Source organism: Sus scrofa, chromosome 1, assembly GCF_054392235.1.
Source record: "Sus scrofa isolate SSC_HxYL_T2T_F1_AM1 chromosome 1, Sscrofa_HxYL_maternal_Yorkshire_Landrace_v2.0, whole genome shotgun sequence".
Classification (NCBI taxonomy): domain Eukaryota; kingdom Metazoa; phylum Chordata; class Mammalia; order Artiodactyla; family Suidae; genus Sus; species Sus scrofa.
Window position 1 is genome coordinate 204,879,440 of NC_139383.1, and position 17,604 is coordinate 204,897,043.

Sequence of the window (17,604 nt, forward strand, 5' to 3'; positions counted from 1 at the left end):
CTTTACTTCTTATAAATAACTTATTGGGAATTCAGATTCTTGGTCTCTCTTACCTGATGGACCAATCACTTGAGAACTAGCCACACTTGCCACCTGCCATTTGTAACCTGCCTCCCGTGGTCACAGAGAGCATTCTAAAAAACCTGAAATCACTCCAAAATACCATTTGTTTACCAAATCCAAAAGCCATGTTTCCCCTTCAGCAGAAAATCCAACAGAATCCCTCAAACGAACATTTTAAATTTAAAAGATAACATTCCTTTGCTCATGCCCCAGAGGTTAGAACACAGGCCCATGCCCTGATTGGTCCTCAAAAGATTCCTTCCTAACCAGTCATCCTTTGCTTATCACCCTTGGCTGTATTTTCTTTTAATTTTGCAGGCTATTGGAAACATCTTGTTTTAAATTATAAGATATTTCAAATATATTTAAAAGAGCACAATATAATATGCATTACCCATGACACAGAGGAAACTGATATAATTTTTCATATTAAAAATGTAACTTAAGGAGTTCCCATTGTAGCTCAGCGGTTAGCAGACCCGACTGGCATCCATAGGGACGCAGGTTTGGTCCCTCACCTAGCTCAGTGGGTTGGGGATCTGGCATTGCCATGGGCTGTGGTGTGGGTCATGGACATGGCTCGGATCCCACATTGCTGTGGCTCTGGCATAGGCCAGCAGCTGCAGCTTGGGTTGGACCCCTGGCCTGGAAACCTCCATGTGCAGTGTGTGTGGCCCTAAAAAGACAAAACAAACAAACAAACAAATGCAATTTAAAGCCCAGTTCTCAGCCCCTTTTCATCTCTTCCTCCCCAGAACTAACTGCTATTCTAAAATGCATACTTGTTTTCATACTTTAACCACATATGTTAATATTCATACAGCATTGTCCTATGTATTTCTAATTCTTATAAAATTAGAACCATGTGTATATCATTTTATAACTTATCTTCATTCACAGTATGTTCTGAGGTTTATCATGGTAACAGATATAAATCTAGTTGTCATTTTATATACTGTTTATTTTATTTTATTTTATTTGTCTCTTTGTTATTTCTTGGGCCGCTCCCGTGGCATATGGAGGTTCCCAGGCTAGGGGTCTAATCAGAGCTGTAGCTGCCGGCCTACACCACAGCCACAGCAACGCGAGATCCGAGCCGCGTCTGCAACCTACACCACAGCTCACGGCAACGCCGGATCCTTAACCCACTGAGCAAGGCCAGGGACCGAATCCGCAACCTCATGGTTCCTAGTTGGATTCGTTAACCACTGCGCCACGACGGGAACTCCTATATACTGTTTGTAAAATGTATTAAAAAATGTATATAAGTAGTTTATATAACATTATGCTATCTGCATAAACATGATTTATTTATCAGGCTTCTATGGACATCACTTCCAGTTTTTCTTATTCTAGATGCTGCTGTGATAAACACCCTCATGTAGGTCTTCTTGCACATACGTGTGAGTGTCTTCGGGATGTCTTCCTAGAAATGAGATTACTTCTTTTGATTTTCGATAGTTATTGATTTGTTCCCTAAGAGAATTACGGTTTCTATTCCTACCAGCATAGTAAAAGAATTTGTATTTTCCCTAATCCTCTCTGTTATTTGGTGCTAACAGACTTGAATTTCTGCCAATAAATTGAGTGCGAAATTGATATCATTATTGTTTTATGCTCACTGACCTTATGCTTCTTGCCTTCCGTGAATTACTTTTGCATAATCATTGTCTATTCTTCATCAGGTTGTTTATAATGTCTGGTGTTCTTTTCATAGTCTGGATACTAATCTTCTAACACTTTTTATGCACTGCAATTATTACCTCCCAGTAGAATGTCTTTAAACTTTAGATATGGTTATCTTTTGTTGAACATGACTTTAATGTTTTAATGCAGTCATATTCATCATTCTTTTCCTGTTTTGGCTTCTGTTATTAGGGTCTGTTTAAGAAAAAAATCTTTTACACCCTAGGATCTCAAAAATGCTATGTACTTACATAGTAATTTATTTTTATTTAGCTTGTTCAAGGTTCTATGTACTTCCTGAAACTGAGAACTCATATTGTTTCTTCAATACTGGAAAATTCCCAGCCTTGCTTTTCCTCCATTCTATTTTCTCCTCTAAGAACTCCTACCAGAATTGTGTCTGACGATGTCATTATAGCCTCTGGGCTCTTAAAATCTCCTTTCCTGGAGTTCCTGTCATGGCACAGTGGAAACAAATCTGACTAGGAACCATGAGATTGTGAGTTCCATCCCTGGTCTCGCTCAGAGCGTTAAGGATGCGGCGTTGCCAGGAGCTGTGGTATAGGTCACAGACGCGGCTCGGATCCTGCGTTGCTGTGGCTATGGTGTAGACCAGCAGCTGTAGCTCTGATTCGATCCCTAGCCTAGGAACCTCCATATGCTTCGGGTACTACCCTAAAAAAACAACAACAGCAACAAAAAAATCACCTTTCCTTCTCTTTATACCTCGAGTTGGATCAGAGACAATTTTCTCATACATTATAGCTTCAATAATTGTCTCTTCAAGATGTATCAAGTTTGCTGTTTAACTTGGCCAGACCAATCTTAATCTCAATGACTTTTTTAAAAAATTTATTGAAGTTCCACATGGTTCTTTTTTAAATCTTTCCTTTATTTTCAAAGCATTTTATTCTGTCATTATGATTTCAAATCCATCTTTTACATCACTAACCATTTAAAACATATTATTTTAATATCTTTCAAAGCTGTTTCATTATCTCCCTTTCTTAGTTTATTAATTTCTCTCATTTGTACTGATGAGGACTCTTGGTGGAATGTCCTTTGTGGGACTGATTGATTGATTGATTGATACTACTTCAGGGTTATCAGACTTTTTTTTTTCCCTTTGGGCCATGCCTACAGCATGTAGAAGTTCCAGGGCTTGGGCTCAAATCTGCACCATAGCAGCAACCCAAGCCACAGCAGTGATAGCAGAGGATCCTTAACCCAATGCACCACCAGAACTCCCAATGAGATTTTTTTTTTAACTCCACTAGGGGAATCCCTGTGGCCTGACTGGTAGAAGTGACCTCGCTGCTTTGTATGGATCCGTGCTTGCTTCTTCCAGGTGCCCCAAGGAGAGAAGCTGATCTTCATGTTAATTTCTTGACTGGAATTGCCCCACAACACAGGTAGTAGATGTGGACTCTACACCTATTTGAGAGATAGGTGTGACTTTGATTTCTCATGGGAGACCTTCTCTTCCCGCCTGCAGTCGGAATAAGCAGATCCTCATCCTTTCTCTGGGCTAGAGATTTTCTTGTCTAATTTTCTCCCAGGATATAAGCTCCTCAAGAGCTAGAGTCTGTTCTGGAGTATCCATTCCAAAGAGCATGAATGGACTCAATCCTTGGGATATCTGATTCATTCCCTTCTCCATTTCTCCTGGAATTTCTCTTTTAAAAGAACTATGATTAGCATAAACTTAAGACAAAGCGTAATTTAATAAGGGTATATATATTGAGCCTCTGAGCATAAATGGTAATTCCAAAGTTAATAAGAAATGTAAAGTAGAAAATAACCATTCTATCAAGAGCCCAATTGTGTTATATTGCTAATTATGTTCACTTTAAAAAAAACAAAAAAAACAAAAAAAAACTTGCTTTTTTTCAAGCATTTATCTTTCCTTAGAGTTTGGCCTGATTGGAAAAGAATAAGAGGTAGGAGAAAGAATGTCATCAATCCTCCTAACAGGCAAGACCAGGATACTGTCATCTTCATGTTCCTGAAGTCACAAAATAAACATTTTACTTGAACATTGAAAACACTGAGCTTTCCAAAAGTGGAGCACTGTTCCTGGCTTGGCAAATTGAGTACAGTCAAGAGGTAAAGACCATAACAGCTTCACTGTCCCTTTTTCCATTCAGGGGCAATGGGGCCATGGCTCTAATAATTCTGTGACACTTGTAACCTGCCAAGATTGGGACAGTGTCAGACATACTCTAAAGGATCTGTTTCTTTCTTCTCTAAAGCATTCCAACATGAAGGAGTGAATGATAATTCTAAGCACAAGCAAACATCCATCTCCTCTACAGACAAAACCAAATGGCAGATCAACTCAGTCTCAAGGCTGCCTCTTTCTCTTACCACATTGGCTAGGAGGCTCCCATGACCTGTAAAGCATTCATGAGTCCACCAACCTTGCCTACCTCTGGGGCGCACCTCTGCCACTCTCGTCTCACCCACCCCTACGCAGAGGCCTTATTTCAGTCTCTGACTCCCTGTGCTCTCTCCCTACATAGGAAGGAATTCTACTTCCTTGGCAAGAATGCTCCTAAACTCAGTTCTGAGCTCTTTTAACTCCAATCCACCTGCTGGACTCAGTTCAACTGTTGTTTCTTTAGAAAAGCCCTCTCTGACTACTGTTCAAGTCCCTTATTAAAGACCATCATGGAAATGTGGTCCTTCCTTTCGTTCCTGTCACTAGAGTCTCATCAGTTCATTAGTTGATTAGTGCATGTCTCCTCCCCTGGACCAGAAGCTCTATGAGAACAGAGATCACGTCTATTTTCACTCATTGCTAAACCCTCACTGCCTGCTCAATAAATTTTTGCTGAAAAAGTGTGGAGATGAACTCATATTGGAAAAAATAAGCAAATTCTATTTAGTCTTCAACTGTCAAGATTAACAAATTGTGGTTTATAAAAGAGAGTGGAAAGAAATTGAGGACCCATCAATCTAGCAGTTGTTGACCAGAGATCTGCTAGGAATGACAGGAACAGGGTTTGGTTTGGCTTGATGAGAATACAGGTTTGAAATGCAAGAGAATGCAATAAAGGGTCCACTGAAGTCAGACTGCACATTAGCATATTATAGCTCAATTAACAACCCACATAACACAGTCAATAGATTTTGGGGTAGACCAATAAGCATCAGGCTGGGTAGAGGAGCCCAGTTGTCCTCCAGCTCTGCTAGAACGAGAACTTGGCCACTTAACATCTTCTGACTTTAATTCCCTAACCTGAAACAAAGGGTTAGGACAGAAATTTTCTAAAGTCCCTTGGCCTAAGATTTCAGGATATGGGAGTGTGTTCTCAACATGTGCTGCTCGCTGGTGTTAACACCACTCTTTCTATATAAGTCACTTGTCCTGAAAAGAAATAAATCTTGGATTGAGAAAAACACCTCTAGAATAAAAAGCTAGATTTGCCTATCAAACAGAATAGCAAAGTAGTACACTTGAGAAACAGAGTTGGATACATGGCCCAACTATGTGTTCAATTACAAAAAAAAAAAAAAAAAATGCTTACTGACCTACTAAGATAACCAACACCAGAAATAGACACTGTTTACCCCAGGAATGAAAACACATTCTTCCTTTTCATTCTAGTCCAGACTCCCCTGAGTTTTTGGTTGAATGCTCATGCTTGCATGTTTGTATCCGTGATCATCCACCTTCTAGGATTTCTCTATGGGTGCCTTCAGAAGCACTAAAATTAAAAATGCTCAGAAAATGTTGAAAAGAACCAAAAAAGGTTTAGACATACTAACTGACAATTACACCTAATGACAAGGAAATGAAAGAAGTAATTATAGACAAAAGGTTTTTTTAAGAGCAACTATGTCACATAGGCTGACACTTCAGAAGGAGGGGCAAGATCATTCAATGTGGGTTAAACTGTAATGCTGCTTTATGATGTTTTAGAAGAATAATAAAGAATATATCAGTCTCCTTATTTTTCCTCTTTATCATTTCCTCTTAAGACAGCTAGAATTTTTTTTTTTTTTTTTTTTTTTTTTTTTGGTTTTTAGGGCCGCACCTGCAGCATATGGATATTCCCAGGCCAGGGGTCTAATTGGAGCTACAACTGCCAACATACACCACAGCCACAGCAATAGCAATGCCAGATCTGAGCCGTGTCTGTGACTTTCACCACAGCTCACAGCAACTTTGGATCCTTAACCCACTGATCGAGGCCAGGGATTGAACCTGCAACTTCATGATTCCTATTGGATTCGTTTCCACTGCACCACAACAGGAACTCCACGATGCCTAGAATCTTAAGGAATTAGTCAATCCTCCCTTTTTATCCTACCCTAATGTGATATGACAATCTTAACCTATACAGGAAGAGGGAGATGGGAGGCAGCTGTGCCTTTTCATATTTACAAAACTTTAGAAATTTACCTCTATAAAAAAGTATCCAGTATCATAAGTACCCACACTCTTCAGATGGCATTTTGTAACTTCTTATGTCTCTAAGTCTGCCTTTATATTTTTTATATTAAAGGTCCAGATCTAAAGCATCCTCTAAATTTCATCTAAAATGAAATTCCTGGCAATGGATTCAAGCATATACATGCTCTAATGGCAATTTTTGAAATGTACAATTATACTTTCTACAAAACTCGAAGACTGAATGCAATTTATTAATGAAAAATAAAATTAAATAAAAACTTCCTAAAAATTCTTCTGGAGATGATTTTACATAATATGATAAGAGGCCCTCTAGATTCCAAAAAGATGAATGAAATGAGCATTAATCAGATATTTAACTACTATTAGATTTTAAACTGTGACTACTATATTCCCACTTCTGGCTGAATAACTAGCATAAAAGAGATCTTGATAAATGTTTTTAATGAATTAGCGGTTATTTTTACTCTCACAATATTTTTTGATTAATCAGATTTTATAATGAATCCTGTAAATTGTGCTTTTATGTTCTCTATGTATCCCTGACACACAGACTCCTACATAAGTAACTTACACTTCTGTCTTATATTTGTCACATTATATTTGCATTACATCTATCTATGCATATTTTGATCTTCTATACTAGTTGTATTTCAACGTTAAAACTGCTCTTGGAGTTCCCGTTGTGGCTCGTCAGGGAGTTCCCACTGTGGCTCAGCAGTTAACAAACCCAACTAGCATCCATGAGGTTGTGGGTTCAATCCCTAGCCTTGCTCAGTGGGTTAAGGATCCGGCATTGCCGTGAGCTGTGGTGTAGGTCAAAGACGAGGCTCAGATCCCTCATTGCTGTGGCTGTGGTGTAGGCTGGCAGCTAAAAGCTCTGATTCGAGCCCTAGCCTGGGAACCTCCATATGCCACAGGTGGGGCCGAAAAAGATGAAAAAAAAAAATCTGTTCTTAATCTTATATGCTCTAATGTTTCACAGAATAAAGTAAATATAATCAGTATTTCTTTTCTTTTTTTTTTTTGGCCTCAGCCACAGCATGTTCAAGCTCCTGGGCCAGGGATCAAACCCACACCACAGCAGTGACAATGATGGACCCTTAACCTACTGAACCACCAGGGAACTTGGTACAGTTAGCTTTTAGAGTAGAGAAAATCAGAAGCCCATATTCAGGAAAAAAAGACATGTTACAAAAGAGGGAAAAAAGGTAAAAAATTCCTAGAAATGAAAACTAGCTTCCTGCAGTCCAGACTTGTGAAAACTATTTGAAGATGCAAGTTGCTCCATTTGCTCTGAAAAAAATCATTTTAATTAGGTATCAAAAGTTGTCAATAACTCTTCATTCAAGATTAAATAAAGACTTAACACATAACAAAATTCTTGTAATTGGGTTATGATCTTTATTTAGTTTTCAAAATACTCTATTGAATTTTAGCAGTTATAAGCTAAAATAAGACTGAGAAGCTAACCATAGAGTCATTCAGCAAATCCTTTTAGCAATGTCATGTATTAGGATAGAAGGTACTCAGGTATTTTTCTTTTTTTACTTATCTACTACTCTTTAACATTGTTAAGAAACTTTTTTGTACACGTAGAGCTTCAAGAGTCTCACCACAGGGCCCTGCCCCTTTAGGACATCTGTCCTTAGCACGATCTGACGCTCTTTCCCCATGGCCAAAGAGATGCTCTGTTGGCATTTAACACTCTTCTAGAAAACCCTATCTGGAGCCTCGAATCCTCCATGCATTACAGCTCTAGGAAGACAATTGCTGTGCTCATTCTCTTTACTCCAGTGTATCACGTGTTCTGTAAAAAGCTGATAAAGACCCATACCTGAATGGTCTAACCTTCACTACTGTCCCACTGGACCCTGGATTGTGAGAGGTTGCCCACCTGGGAGACCCTTTCAAATACAGTTTACCCTCTAATGTGCTTTTTCCATTTCAATCTCTAACCTGTGAGAAAGCACTTTAAGAGCAACAGGAAAATGTACCCATTTGGATGTTTAGAATGAAAACAAAACATTCTTCTTTCTTCTCCCCAGGGAAAATCAGAAGCCTGAATGTCGATATTTTCACACCAAATGATCTGACATTTAAAAATACATTTGCAGTACAGGGTTAACATTACAAAAAAAAAAAAAAAAAAGGAAAGGAAACTATCCTTGCAAACAGTCTCTGATTTCATTCTGAAATCAACCCAAAAAAAAGAAAATCAGAAAAATAGGGCTGTCAAATTTTTTTCTAAGAAAATGGGTAAAGCACATTTTCTTTTTACCTTTTTCTAATTTGCCTTTGAGCTCCTGACCCAAGAAACTGTACCTGATTACATATCAGAGAGAATAATAAACCTAAATGGATGACTGACATTTTAACAGATGAACAGTAATATTGCACCACTGAAATCCTGTACAGTTTTCCAAGGGCTCTTTTTACAAGTGGGCATCATAAATAAGCCAGAACATTGAGGGTTTAATTATGAAATCAGAAGACTTGATTCACGACCCTCTTTTCAGAGCCCAACAAAACCTCTTCATTCGAAGATGTGCCGTCTTGGAGATGCGATCGCGGGCACTTACCGTATTTATTTCCCAGTCTTCCTCCAACTTCTCCCCGGCGGCTGAGTCCTGAGAAGTGACCTGCTCCTCTCTGCCCGGTGGAGTAAACTTTTCTTCCTTTTCTGCTGAGCATTTTGATCTGAGAATGCTGTTGAGACAATCTTCCATCTCCTGCTTAGCAGATTCAAGTCTGTTTTCCAAATCTTTCTGTTTACACTTAAGTGATTTTATATCTTCTTTAATAACCTTCTGTCCCGCTGAAGATGTATTTTCCTTGATAGATTTTGCTAAAGCGAAAATCTTCTCTAACGGGCCATCCTGTAAACGGAGGCTATTCTCAAGTCTCTGTGAGTGGAGAGAAGATTGTCACAAAAGTATTGCCATTCAATCATCATAAGAATTAATTGACTTCCATAAATTATTCAGTATTCTGCTTTACTAGAGGAAAGTATAAAAAACTTATCAACCCATGTCACAAAGAAAAAACTTTGGGCAAAATTTAAGCCCAAATGAAGCCACCCAGATCAAATTCTCTGACAGATTTTATAAGATACTAAAAGTTTATAAGGGAGTTCCCATCGTGGCTCAACAGTTAACAAACCTGACTAGCATCCATGAGGATGTGGGTTCAATCTCTGGCTTTGTTCAGTGGGTTAAGGATCCGGCGTTGCCGTGAGCTGTGGTGTAGGTCACAGATGCAGCTCAGATCCCATGTTGCTGTGGCTGTGGTGTAGGCTGGCAGCTGTAGCTCCAATTAGACCCCTAGCCTGGGAATCTCCATATACCTTGGGTGCTGCCCTAAAAAACAAAAAACAAAAAAAGACATAAAAGTTTATAAGAAGTAACGAAGAAAATTTCCACAACCCAGTTCCTAGAACTTAGGAAATGGCCAAGACATATTTGTTGAGCTTATATTTTGTTCAAGATACAAATCATGCAAAAATCAAACATAATCAAAACACTCAATAAGTACCTACTTCATCCAAAGCCTTGAAAAGAATAAAAGAATCATTTAGATAGTGCCTGCATAAATCTAGTGCTAATATTTAAAACTCAGAGCAATGCTTAAATCAATCTATCTAATGCAATATCTTAAATAGAGCAGAAATTCAATCAATAATTACTGAATGCATAAACAAATGAGGCTAACTTGAGAACTCTAGACTCAAAAAAAAGTGACAGACTTTAGAAGCTATTGATGTTACTATTGAAATAGAATAAGCCTTAAGGGTACTAGGTGAACTATGCAGTATTTATTAGTCACTTTTCTAATGAACAACACAATAAATATTCATTCATTCAACCAACACCAAGTATTAGGATAGGTTGTAAAATTACATAGGTGATGAAAACACAGTCCTTTCACAAGCCTATAGTCTAGTGAGAGAGACAAAGAAGTAAACAGACAATTGTAATAGAATGTGGAAAGATGTATGGTAACAAACATGTACAGGTCATTGAAACATTTTCAGATCACATTCTGGGTAGATCCAAGGCAGCCATGGGGAAGGGGTGCTGCAGAGGGTGATACTGCAGGGAGGGGCCCATCAGACACCTACTGCAAGGATCTGTGAGATAAGGGGCTGTTATGAAGCAGCTATAATGGGGGTACTGACAGAGGGCAGATTGTAGAGATATTCCAGAGATGGAAAAGACAGCACTTGCTGTCTGACTAGCTGGGCAGTATGGGAAGAATATCCAGGGAGTTTCCATTGTGGCCTAGCAGTAATGAACCCAACTAGTATCCATGAGGATGTGGGTTCGATCCCTGGCCTCACTCAGTGGGTTAAGGATTGGGCATTGCCGTGAGCTGTTGTGTAGGTCAAAGACGTGGCTCAGATCCTACATTGCTGAAGGTGTGGTGTAGGCCAGCAGCTGTAGCTCCGATTCGACCCCTAACCAGGCAAACTCCATATGTTGCAGGTGTGGCTCTAAAAGGCAAAACAAAAAACAAAAACACATACAAAAATGAAAGGATATCCAGGTTTCTGACTGAGCAACCTGGAGAGACGGTGAAGATATATCTATAGAGTCAGGGAAGGAAAAGCAGGCTCATTAGTAAGGGGCCGGGGTGTGCAGAAAGGGAAAGAGATGATGAGTTATTTTCTGGACATGCTGAACCACAAAGCACTACGAGACATCCAAGTAGAGATGTCAGGTGGGGTCAGAAGACCTGAGCTCTCTGTCACTTAGCCCAGATGATCTTGTAAGCTCCTCTCCAATTGGGAACTCATACAAAATGAAGAGCCTATAACACAACACTCAACTATACTTCAATAAAAAAATAAAAATAAAATGAGGAATCTGAACTTGATGGCCTCTGAGATTCCTTCTAGCTATCGCAAAAGGCAGAATTTTTATTTTTCAAAAGGAGCCAAAAGTGAGGCCCATCTTATACTTTTCTCAGGATCCGAGACACTCAAACAGTGCTTTAGACATGATGAGCCCTCAATATTTGTCAAATTATCACTGGTAAAAAGGGAGGCAGCCCTGTCACAATGTCAGGCTATTCTGAAGAAGTCTTGCTTGATTCTCAGGCCCCTAAAAAGAAGAAAGGAGAAATTCCCAAGCTCATGCCAGCACTGCTGCCCAGGCTCACCCCTACACAACCTCCAGTCAAGGAACTGTGAAGGGAACAGCGAAGAAAATGTTTTACTTCATTTTTTTCTAGAAGACTCCACTTGGGCCTGTTTATGTTGGCTGTGCGAACCATGAGCATTCGAGGAATGTTTCGAGGATGCAGATAAAAAGCTGCTATCCTAACTGCATAAGGCAAGGTGTGACTGGAGTGAGGGTAGGGGTTTGAAAAGTATGGCATCTACAGAGAGTTCTAATGTGCTCCATGAGTATGAAAATTAACAAGGTGAAAATTATACAACTCCCATCCACTCATGATGAAGAATGTAAAGCAGAACTACTTCTCCTTGAGGTCTTACTACATTAGGGGCATCCTGTGACTAGCCAGTATCTCCTGGAAATCACCGTGTTGACTCTAAAACAAAGATCTCCAGAAGCTACAGACTGGCCACACGTGGAACTGTCTCTCAGGGTCCAGAGTGCAAAGTACTATTCAACTCAAATTATAAGTGGATATGGTCACTAAAGAAGAACATTCCCATTTTTTCTGACAGGTAACCAAAAGGACTTTAACCAAAACTCATCTGAATAGAATTTTCAGCATCTGAATCTCTAACCAAAGACACTGATTTGTCAAGTTGTAATTAATACTGATTTTTTTAATATCAATCATGTCTAGACAATGTTTAATACCTGCAGTTTCTCCAGTTTTTCCTCAGCTGCTATTGGATCCACAGGCTTATCAGAAAAACCAACAAGTTCCTTGGAGATAGAGTCCAGGGCAGTGTTCAGGTCTGTGATGCAAACCTGGTATGAGTCATGTTCTTGAACATGACCTTCCAGTTTTTGCACAGAATCCTAAAAATAAAATGACCAACAATGAATGAATTAGGCCTCTGAATTCTCTCCCTCAGAAAATAATTAAATTGTTCATAAACACTTGTTTTATGAGGTTTCATCTTGAAACAGGAATATGGCCACATAGAAAACTACCCATTATTGGGTGATCATCTATATGGGAAAAGAATCTGAAAGAGAATGGATGTGTGTACATGGATAACTGACTCACTGTTGGAACAGCAGAAATTATACAACCTTATAAATCAACTATACTTCAACAAAACTTAAGGGGAAAAAAAGGAATATGGCCATAACTATCCCAAGTTCTTAAATTCTTAGTGCTGAGATATTTCACCATAAAACTTCTCTTCTCCCCTTCAACAATGACTCTGATTGAAACCTCATTTGTTCCCCTCATGTTTCTTTGCCTTCCTTTCACTCCTGAAGACAATTTGTCAAGAGGTTTACAAAATAAAATGGCTAAAAATTATATTATCAAATCACAAACATCCAAATAAAACAGATTCCTTAATTATCCTTCTTAATAAACCAAGTATCCACTCTTGGAAATGAAGATGATATGAAATCAACCTAACCTCAGATTCCTTTCCTAAGAATCAAACTCCAAAACTGTGTGTGAGGAAAAAAGAAATCCTAACTCAAGAGCAAAACCATCTTCAGATTGTCTTCCTGGAATAAGAAAATAAGGCGATAACACCTGATCAGAAAAGTAGCAATGATTAAACTAAATAGCCTACAGCCAAATGGGTGTAAGCTCTACCTCCGTAAAACTTCTGCTATCTGTATAAGCAAGACTTCTTATCCAGGTAATTCTTACATTGAATCTGGCTTTCAGAGTGCAAAGAATTATAAACAATTCTCTAAAAGAATATCATCCTTCATGACAAGATGACATTTTATCTCTTAACTCTTTTATTGGAGATCATGTAGAAAGACTCAAGGGAGAAACATGATAAGGTTAATACAGAATAATGGCTATAACTATTACAATAGATGCTGAATGGATGGTTGCGTGGGATGAATGGATGGATAGATCATGGATACATGGATGCATGGATGATGCATGGACAACTTTGGCACTGTCACCCACATAGAGATGCCTAAAAAATCTTAATCCTTCCTACCCCTGAAGAGGTGAACATTGATGAGAGAAAATAACAACACTAGGATCAAATAATACACACTGGATTTCTCTAGCAAAACTGACCGAACTGATTCCTTAGTCTTGAGGAGTTAGTATTTGTATTTAAAAACAGTAAATTCTAAACACTTTTGACTTACCAAAAGAACAAAAATATGGCCCAAATACAAGCATTATATACTTATGCACAATTACAATCATTTAAAATTTTCTTTTGACCATCTCACCTGTAGTTGTTGAAGAAGACTTTCATGGAGGTGCTTTATCTCCAGCCATGGCTCTTCACTAAAGTTGGGATTTTTAGTGCACTGCAAGAGGTAATTTCCTTGAGATTTTAAATCCTCTAACAAGGATGTCAAATCTTGTGCTTTCTGGAGAAATTTCTTATAAATTTTCAGTTGAGCTTTCTTTTCCTGCAAACCGGGCTGCAGAGCAAAGCCCATTTCCTGTTTCTTTTTTAGTTCTGTGAGCATTAATCTCAGATCCTCCTTACTTTGCAAATACTTCTCTCCTTCTAGGAGAAGCTTTTCTTGATGGCTAAATTCAACAAAATATTTTACAAATGAAATGACACTTAGCAAAATGGAATGGCATCTTGCATATTATAATGCAACATACATTATAATAAAAAGCAATAAAATAACACGAATATATGTTATTCCCAGAGACTCCATAGTCATTATAACATTCTAAATAGCATTAAATATGGCTCATAAATCAAGATAAAAATTATTTATAGTATTAATTTTAAATTATTGTTTTTGCTGCATAATTTGCCCTAAGAACAAATATTTATTAATTTAGATTTCAAACTATTCTAGTTTTCATTATGTTTAAATATAATCAGGGAGTTCCCATTGTGGCTCAGCGGAAACCAACCTGACTAGCAGCCATGAGGACGTGGGTTCAACCCCTGGCCCCGCTCAGTGGGTTAAGGATCTGGCGTTGCCATGAGCTGTGGTGTAGGTCACAGACGAGGCTTGGATCCTGCATTGCTATGGCTGTGGTGCAGGCCGGCAGCTGCAGCTCCAATTCAACCCCTAGCCTGGGAACTTCTATATGCCACAGGTTCAGCCCTATAAAGACAAAAATATACATATAGGAGTTCCCGTCGTGGCGCAGTGGTTAACGAATCCGACTAGGAACCATGAGGTTGCGGTTTCGGTCCCTGCCCTTGCTCAGTGGGTTAACGATCCGGCGTTGCCGTGAGCTGTTGTGTAGGTTGCAGACGCGGCTCGGATCCTGCGTTGCTGTGGCTCTGGCGTAGGCCGGTGGCTACAGCTCCGATTCGACCCCTAGCCTGGGAACTTCCATATGCCGCGGGAGCGGCCCAAGAAATAGCAACAACAAGACAAAAGACAAAAAAAAAAAAAAATATACATATAATCATATTATCCTATGTTTTTCGTTTTCACATAAGTAAAATAAATAAGCATTCAGTATACTGGCCACCTAATTAGTTTATGCCTTCTATAGCTGAAATTTAGTTTAATTTACATTTCTGCCAAATTAAATTTACCATTTAAGATGTGATAGGCATTGAGAATTTTCACTAGAATTACGTCCACTAAATTCAGACAACATTTACTAATGTTTACACATTTAAGAATCTCTTAGCATATATATTGAAAAGCATGAATTACCGTACAATAATACCATGCAGACACTGAGGCTATCTGGGGCAAGGTGGTTTGGGTACAAAGGGGGAGTACTGATGGTGGAATGAAAGACAATGTTAACTGTGTCCAAAGGCTTCATGGGTTGGGTTAATGTACCAGCCAAAGCAACCAATGCCAGCAGGTTTCACATCTGATCCACAGAATGATTCTTCTTCATTTCTGTCTCAACATTGTGGTTGCCGCTGACATTACTTACTTTCTGTCCAATAGATACATCCATACCAAGAAGGTAGACAAAACATACTTGTTATGGCTTCATTGTGCAATGAAAAATCATGAAAGTTGGTGAAGGCATGCCCTTTACCTTAGATACGTGTTGGCTAAATGGAGTGTGTTATCCCATTGGTTCTTAATGTCAGTTAGGGTTTGTGGAACCAAAGGAGCTTTGCTGCTCTCAGCCTGACTCATGATGGTCTGTATTTTGGCATCCCCTTCAGGTTTTAGTAAAATGATTTCCTAAATTAAATAGAAAAAGGATCTTAAAATCTCATTTGTATTACTTAGGGCTATTACATTAGGATATCTTTTTATTCATAAACATTATTCAGAGATTTTAACTACAAAGTAGATTTAAAAATTACCCTTTCATTTTTATATATGCCCCCAATACAAAGGCATCTCCTTCACATTGTGTAGAACTGGTTCTCAGTAAACATTTGTCAGGTTGGTCTAATTGCCCTCTTGATTTTCAACTGCCCTCAAAGAAATTACATGCCAAGAGATGGGATTAAGATGGCAGAATAGAAGAAATGGAACTCACCTTCTCTCATAAAAACAACAAAATTAAAACCAAATACTGAACAACCTTCAACCAAATGGACTGGAAACTTTCAAAAAAGATATCCTACTCCAGAAGACAAAGAGTAGGCCACATCAAGATGGTAGGAGGGGTGATTATGCAAGAGAAGCAACCCCATACCCGCTGGGTGGGCAGCCCACAGACTAGAAAGTAACTATCACAGAGACTCATCTACAGGAGTGAGAGTTCTAAGCCCCACCTCAGGTCCCTATGCCTGGGGATCTGGGCATTGGGAGAAAGAGCCCCCAGAGCATCTGGCATTGAAGGACAGTGAGGCTTGTGCACAGGACCTCCACGGGCCTGGGGAAAATGGAGACCCCATTCTTGAAAGGCAAACACAGGCTTTCATGTGCACTGGGTCCCAGGGCAATGCAGAGACTCCATAGGAATCTGGGTCAGACTTGACTACAGTTAATGGAGGATTTCCTGGGAAAACAGGGGATGACTGTGGCTCGTCATGGGGGAAGGACATTGGAGGCAAAGATCTCAGGAATATTCATTAGCATGTGTTCCTCTACAGTTGGCCATTTTGGGAAAATCAGGCCCCACACATCAGCACAGAGAAGCCCCAGCCCAAACAATAATCCAGGCAGGATTACAACCCCATCCATCAGTAAAAAGGCTGCGTAAAGACCCCCCAGGCACATAGCTGCCTCTAATCTTACCCAGAGACAAAGCCCCAACCACAACAGGATAAGAATCAGCCCCACCTACCAGTGGGGAGGCAGCAGTTCTTCCCATCAGGAAGCTTACAGCAAGCCCCCATGCCAACTTCAGCAACAAAGGGGGCAGACATCAGAAATAAGGGAGGCTACAACTCTATTGTCTGTAAAAAGGACACCACACCAAAAACCTATAAAAATGAAAAGGCAGAGAACTGTAACTCAGATGAGGGAGAAAGGAGAAAAAAAAAAAAAAAACAGCAGAAAAACAGCTAAGTGATCTGGAGATTCTCAGCCTCCAGGAAAAAGACTTTAGACTGTTGATGCTGAAGATGATGCAAGACATTGGAAATAAACTGGAGGCAAAGATGGATAACTTACAGGAAACACTGAGCAAAGAAATACAAGATTTAAAACTTAAGCAGAGATGCAAAATACAATAACTGGAATAAAAAAAATTCAGTAGAAGCAACAACAGCAGAATACAGGAGGCTGAAGAACAAATAAGTGAGGTGGAGGACAGACTAGTGGAAATCACTAATGCAGAACAGAAGAGATAAAAGATTGAAAAGAAATGAAGACAGTCTAAGAGAACTCTGAGACAATGTTAAACGTACCAACTTCCATATTACAGGGGTGCCAGAACAAGAAGAAAGAGAGAAAGGGACAGAAAAAATATTCGAAGAGTTAATAGCCAAAAACTTCCTTAACATGGGAAAGGAACTACTCACTCATATCCAGGAAGCACGAGTACCATATAAAATAAACCCAAGGAGGAACACCCCAAGACACATATTAATCAAACCAACCAAAATTAAAGACAAAGAGAAAATATTGAAAGCAGCTAGGGAAAAGAAACAAATAACATATATGGGAACCCTGATAAGGTTATCAGCAGATTTTTCAGCAGAAACTCTGCAAGCCAAAAGGGAGTGGCACGATATATTTAAAGTAATGAAAGGAAAAAACCTCCAACCAAGATTACTCTCCCCAGTAAGGCTTTCATTCAGATTTGAAGGAGAAATCAAAAGCTTTACAGACAAGCAAAATCTAACAGAATTCAGCACCACTAAACCAGCTTTACAACAAACTAAAGGAACTTCTCTAGGCAGAAACGAAAAGGCCACAACTAGAAACAAAAATACTACCAATGACAAT

At 39.1% G+C, this 17,604-nt stretch overlaps 1 protein-coding gene across 13 annotated transcripts in view; it reads right to left on the minus strand.

Moving 5' to 3' along the window:
- Nucleotides 1-17,604, minus strand: part of SYNE2 (spectrin repeat containing nuclear envelope protein 2) — a 440,757-nt gene that overhangs the window by 164,635 nt on the left and 258,518 nt on the right. For all 13 annotated transcript variants that reach the window (XR_014820403.1, XR_014820402.1, XR_014820405.1 and 10 more), the window contains 4 exons: nucleotides 15,290-15,441; nucleotides 13,534-13,843; nucleotides 11,998-12,162; nucleotides 8,749-9,072 (listed from right to left, as the gene is read on the minus strand). Coding sequence is in view for 9 of the 13 variants with exons in the window: in XM_021074116.2 (XP_020929775.2) it covers nucleotides 8,749-9,072; nucleotides 11,998-12,162; nucleotides 13,534-13,843; nucleotides 15,290-15,441 (951 nt within the window). In the remaining 4 variants the exon portion in view is untranslated. The remainder of the gene's footprint in view (nucleotides 1-8,748; nucleotides 9,073-11,997; nucleotides 12,163-13,533; nucleotides 13,844-15,289; nucleotides 15,442-17,604) is intronic.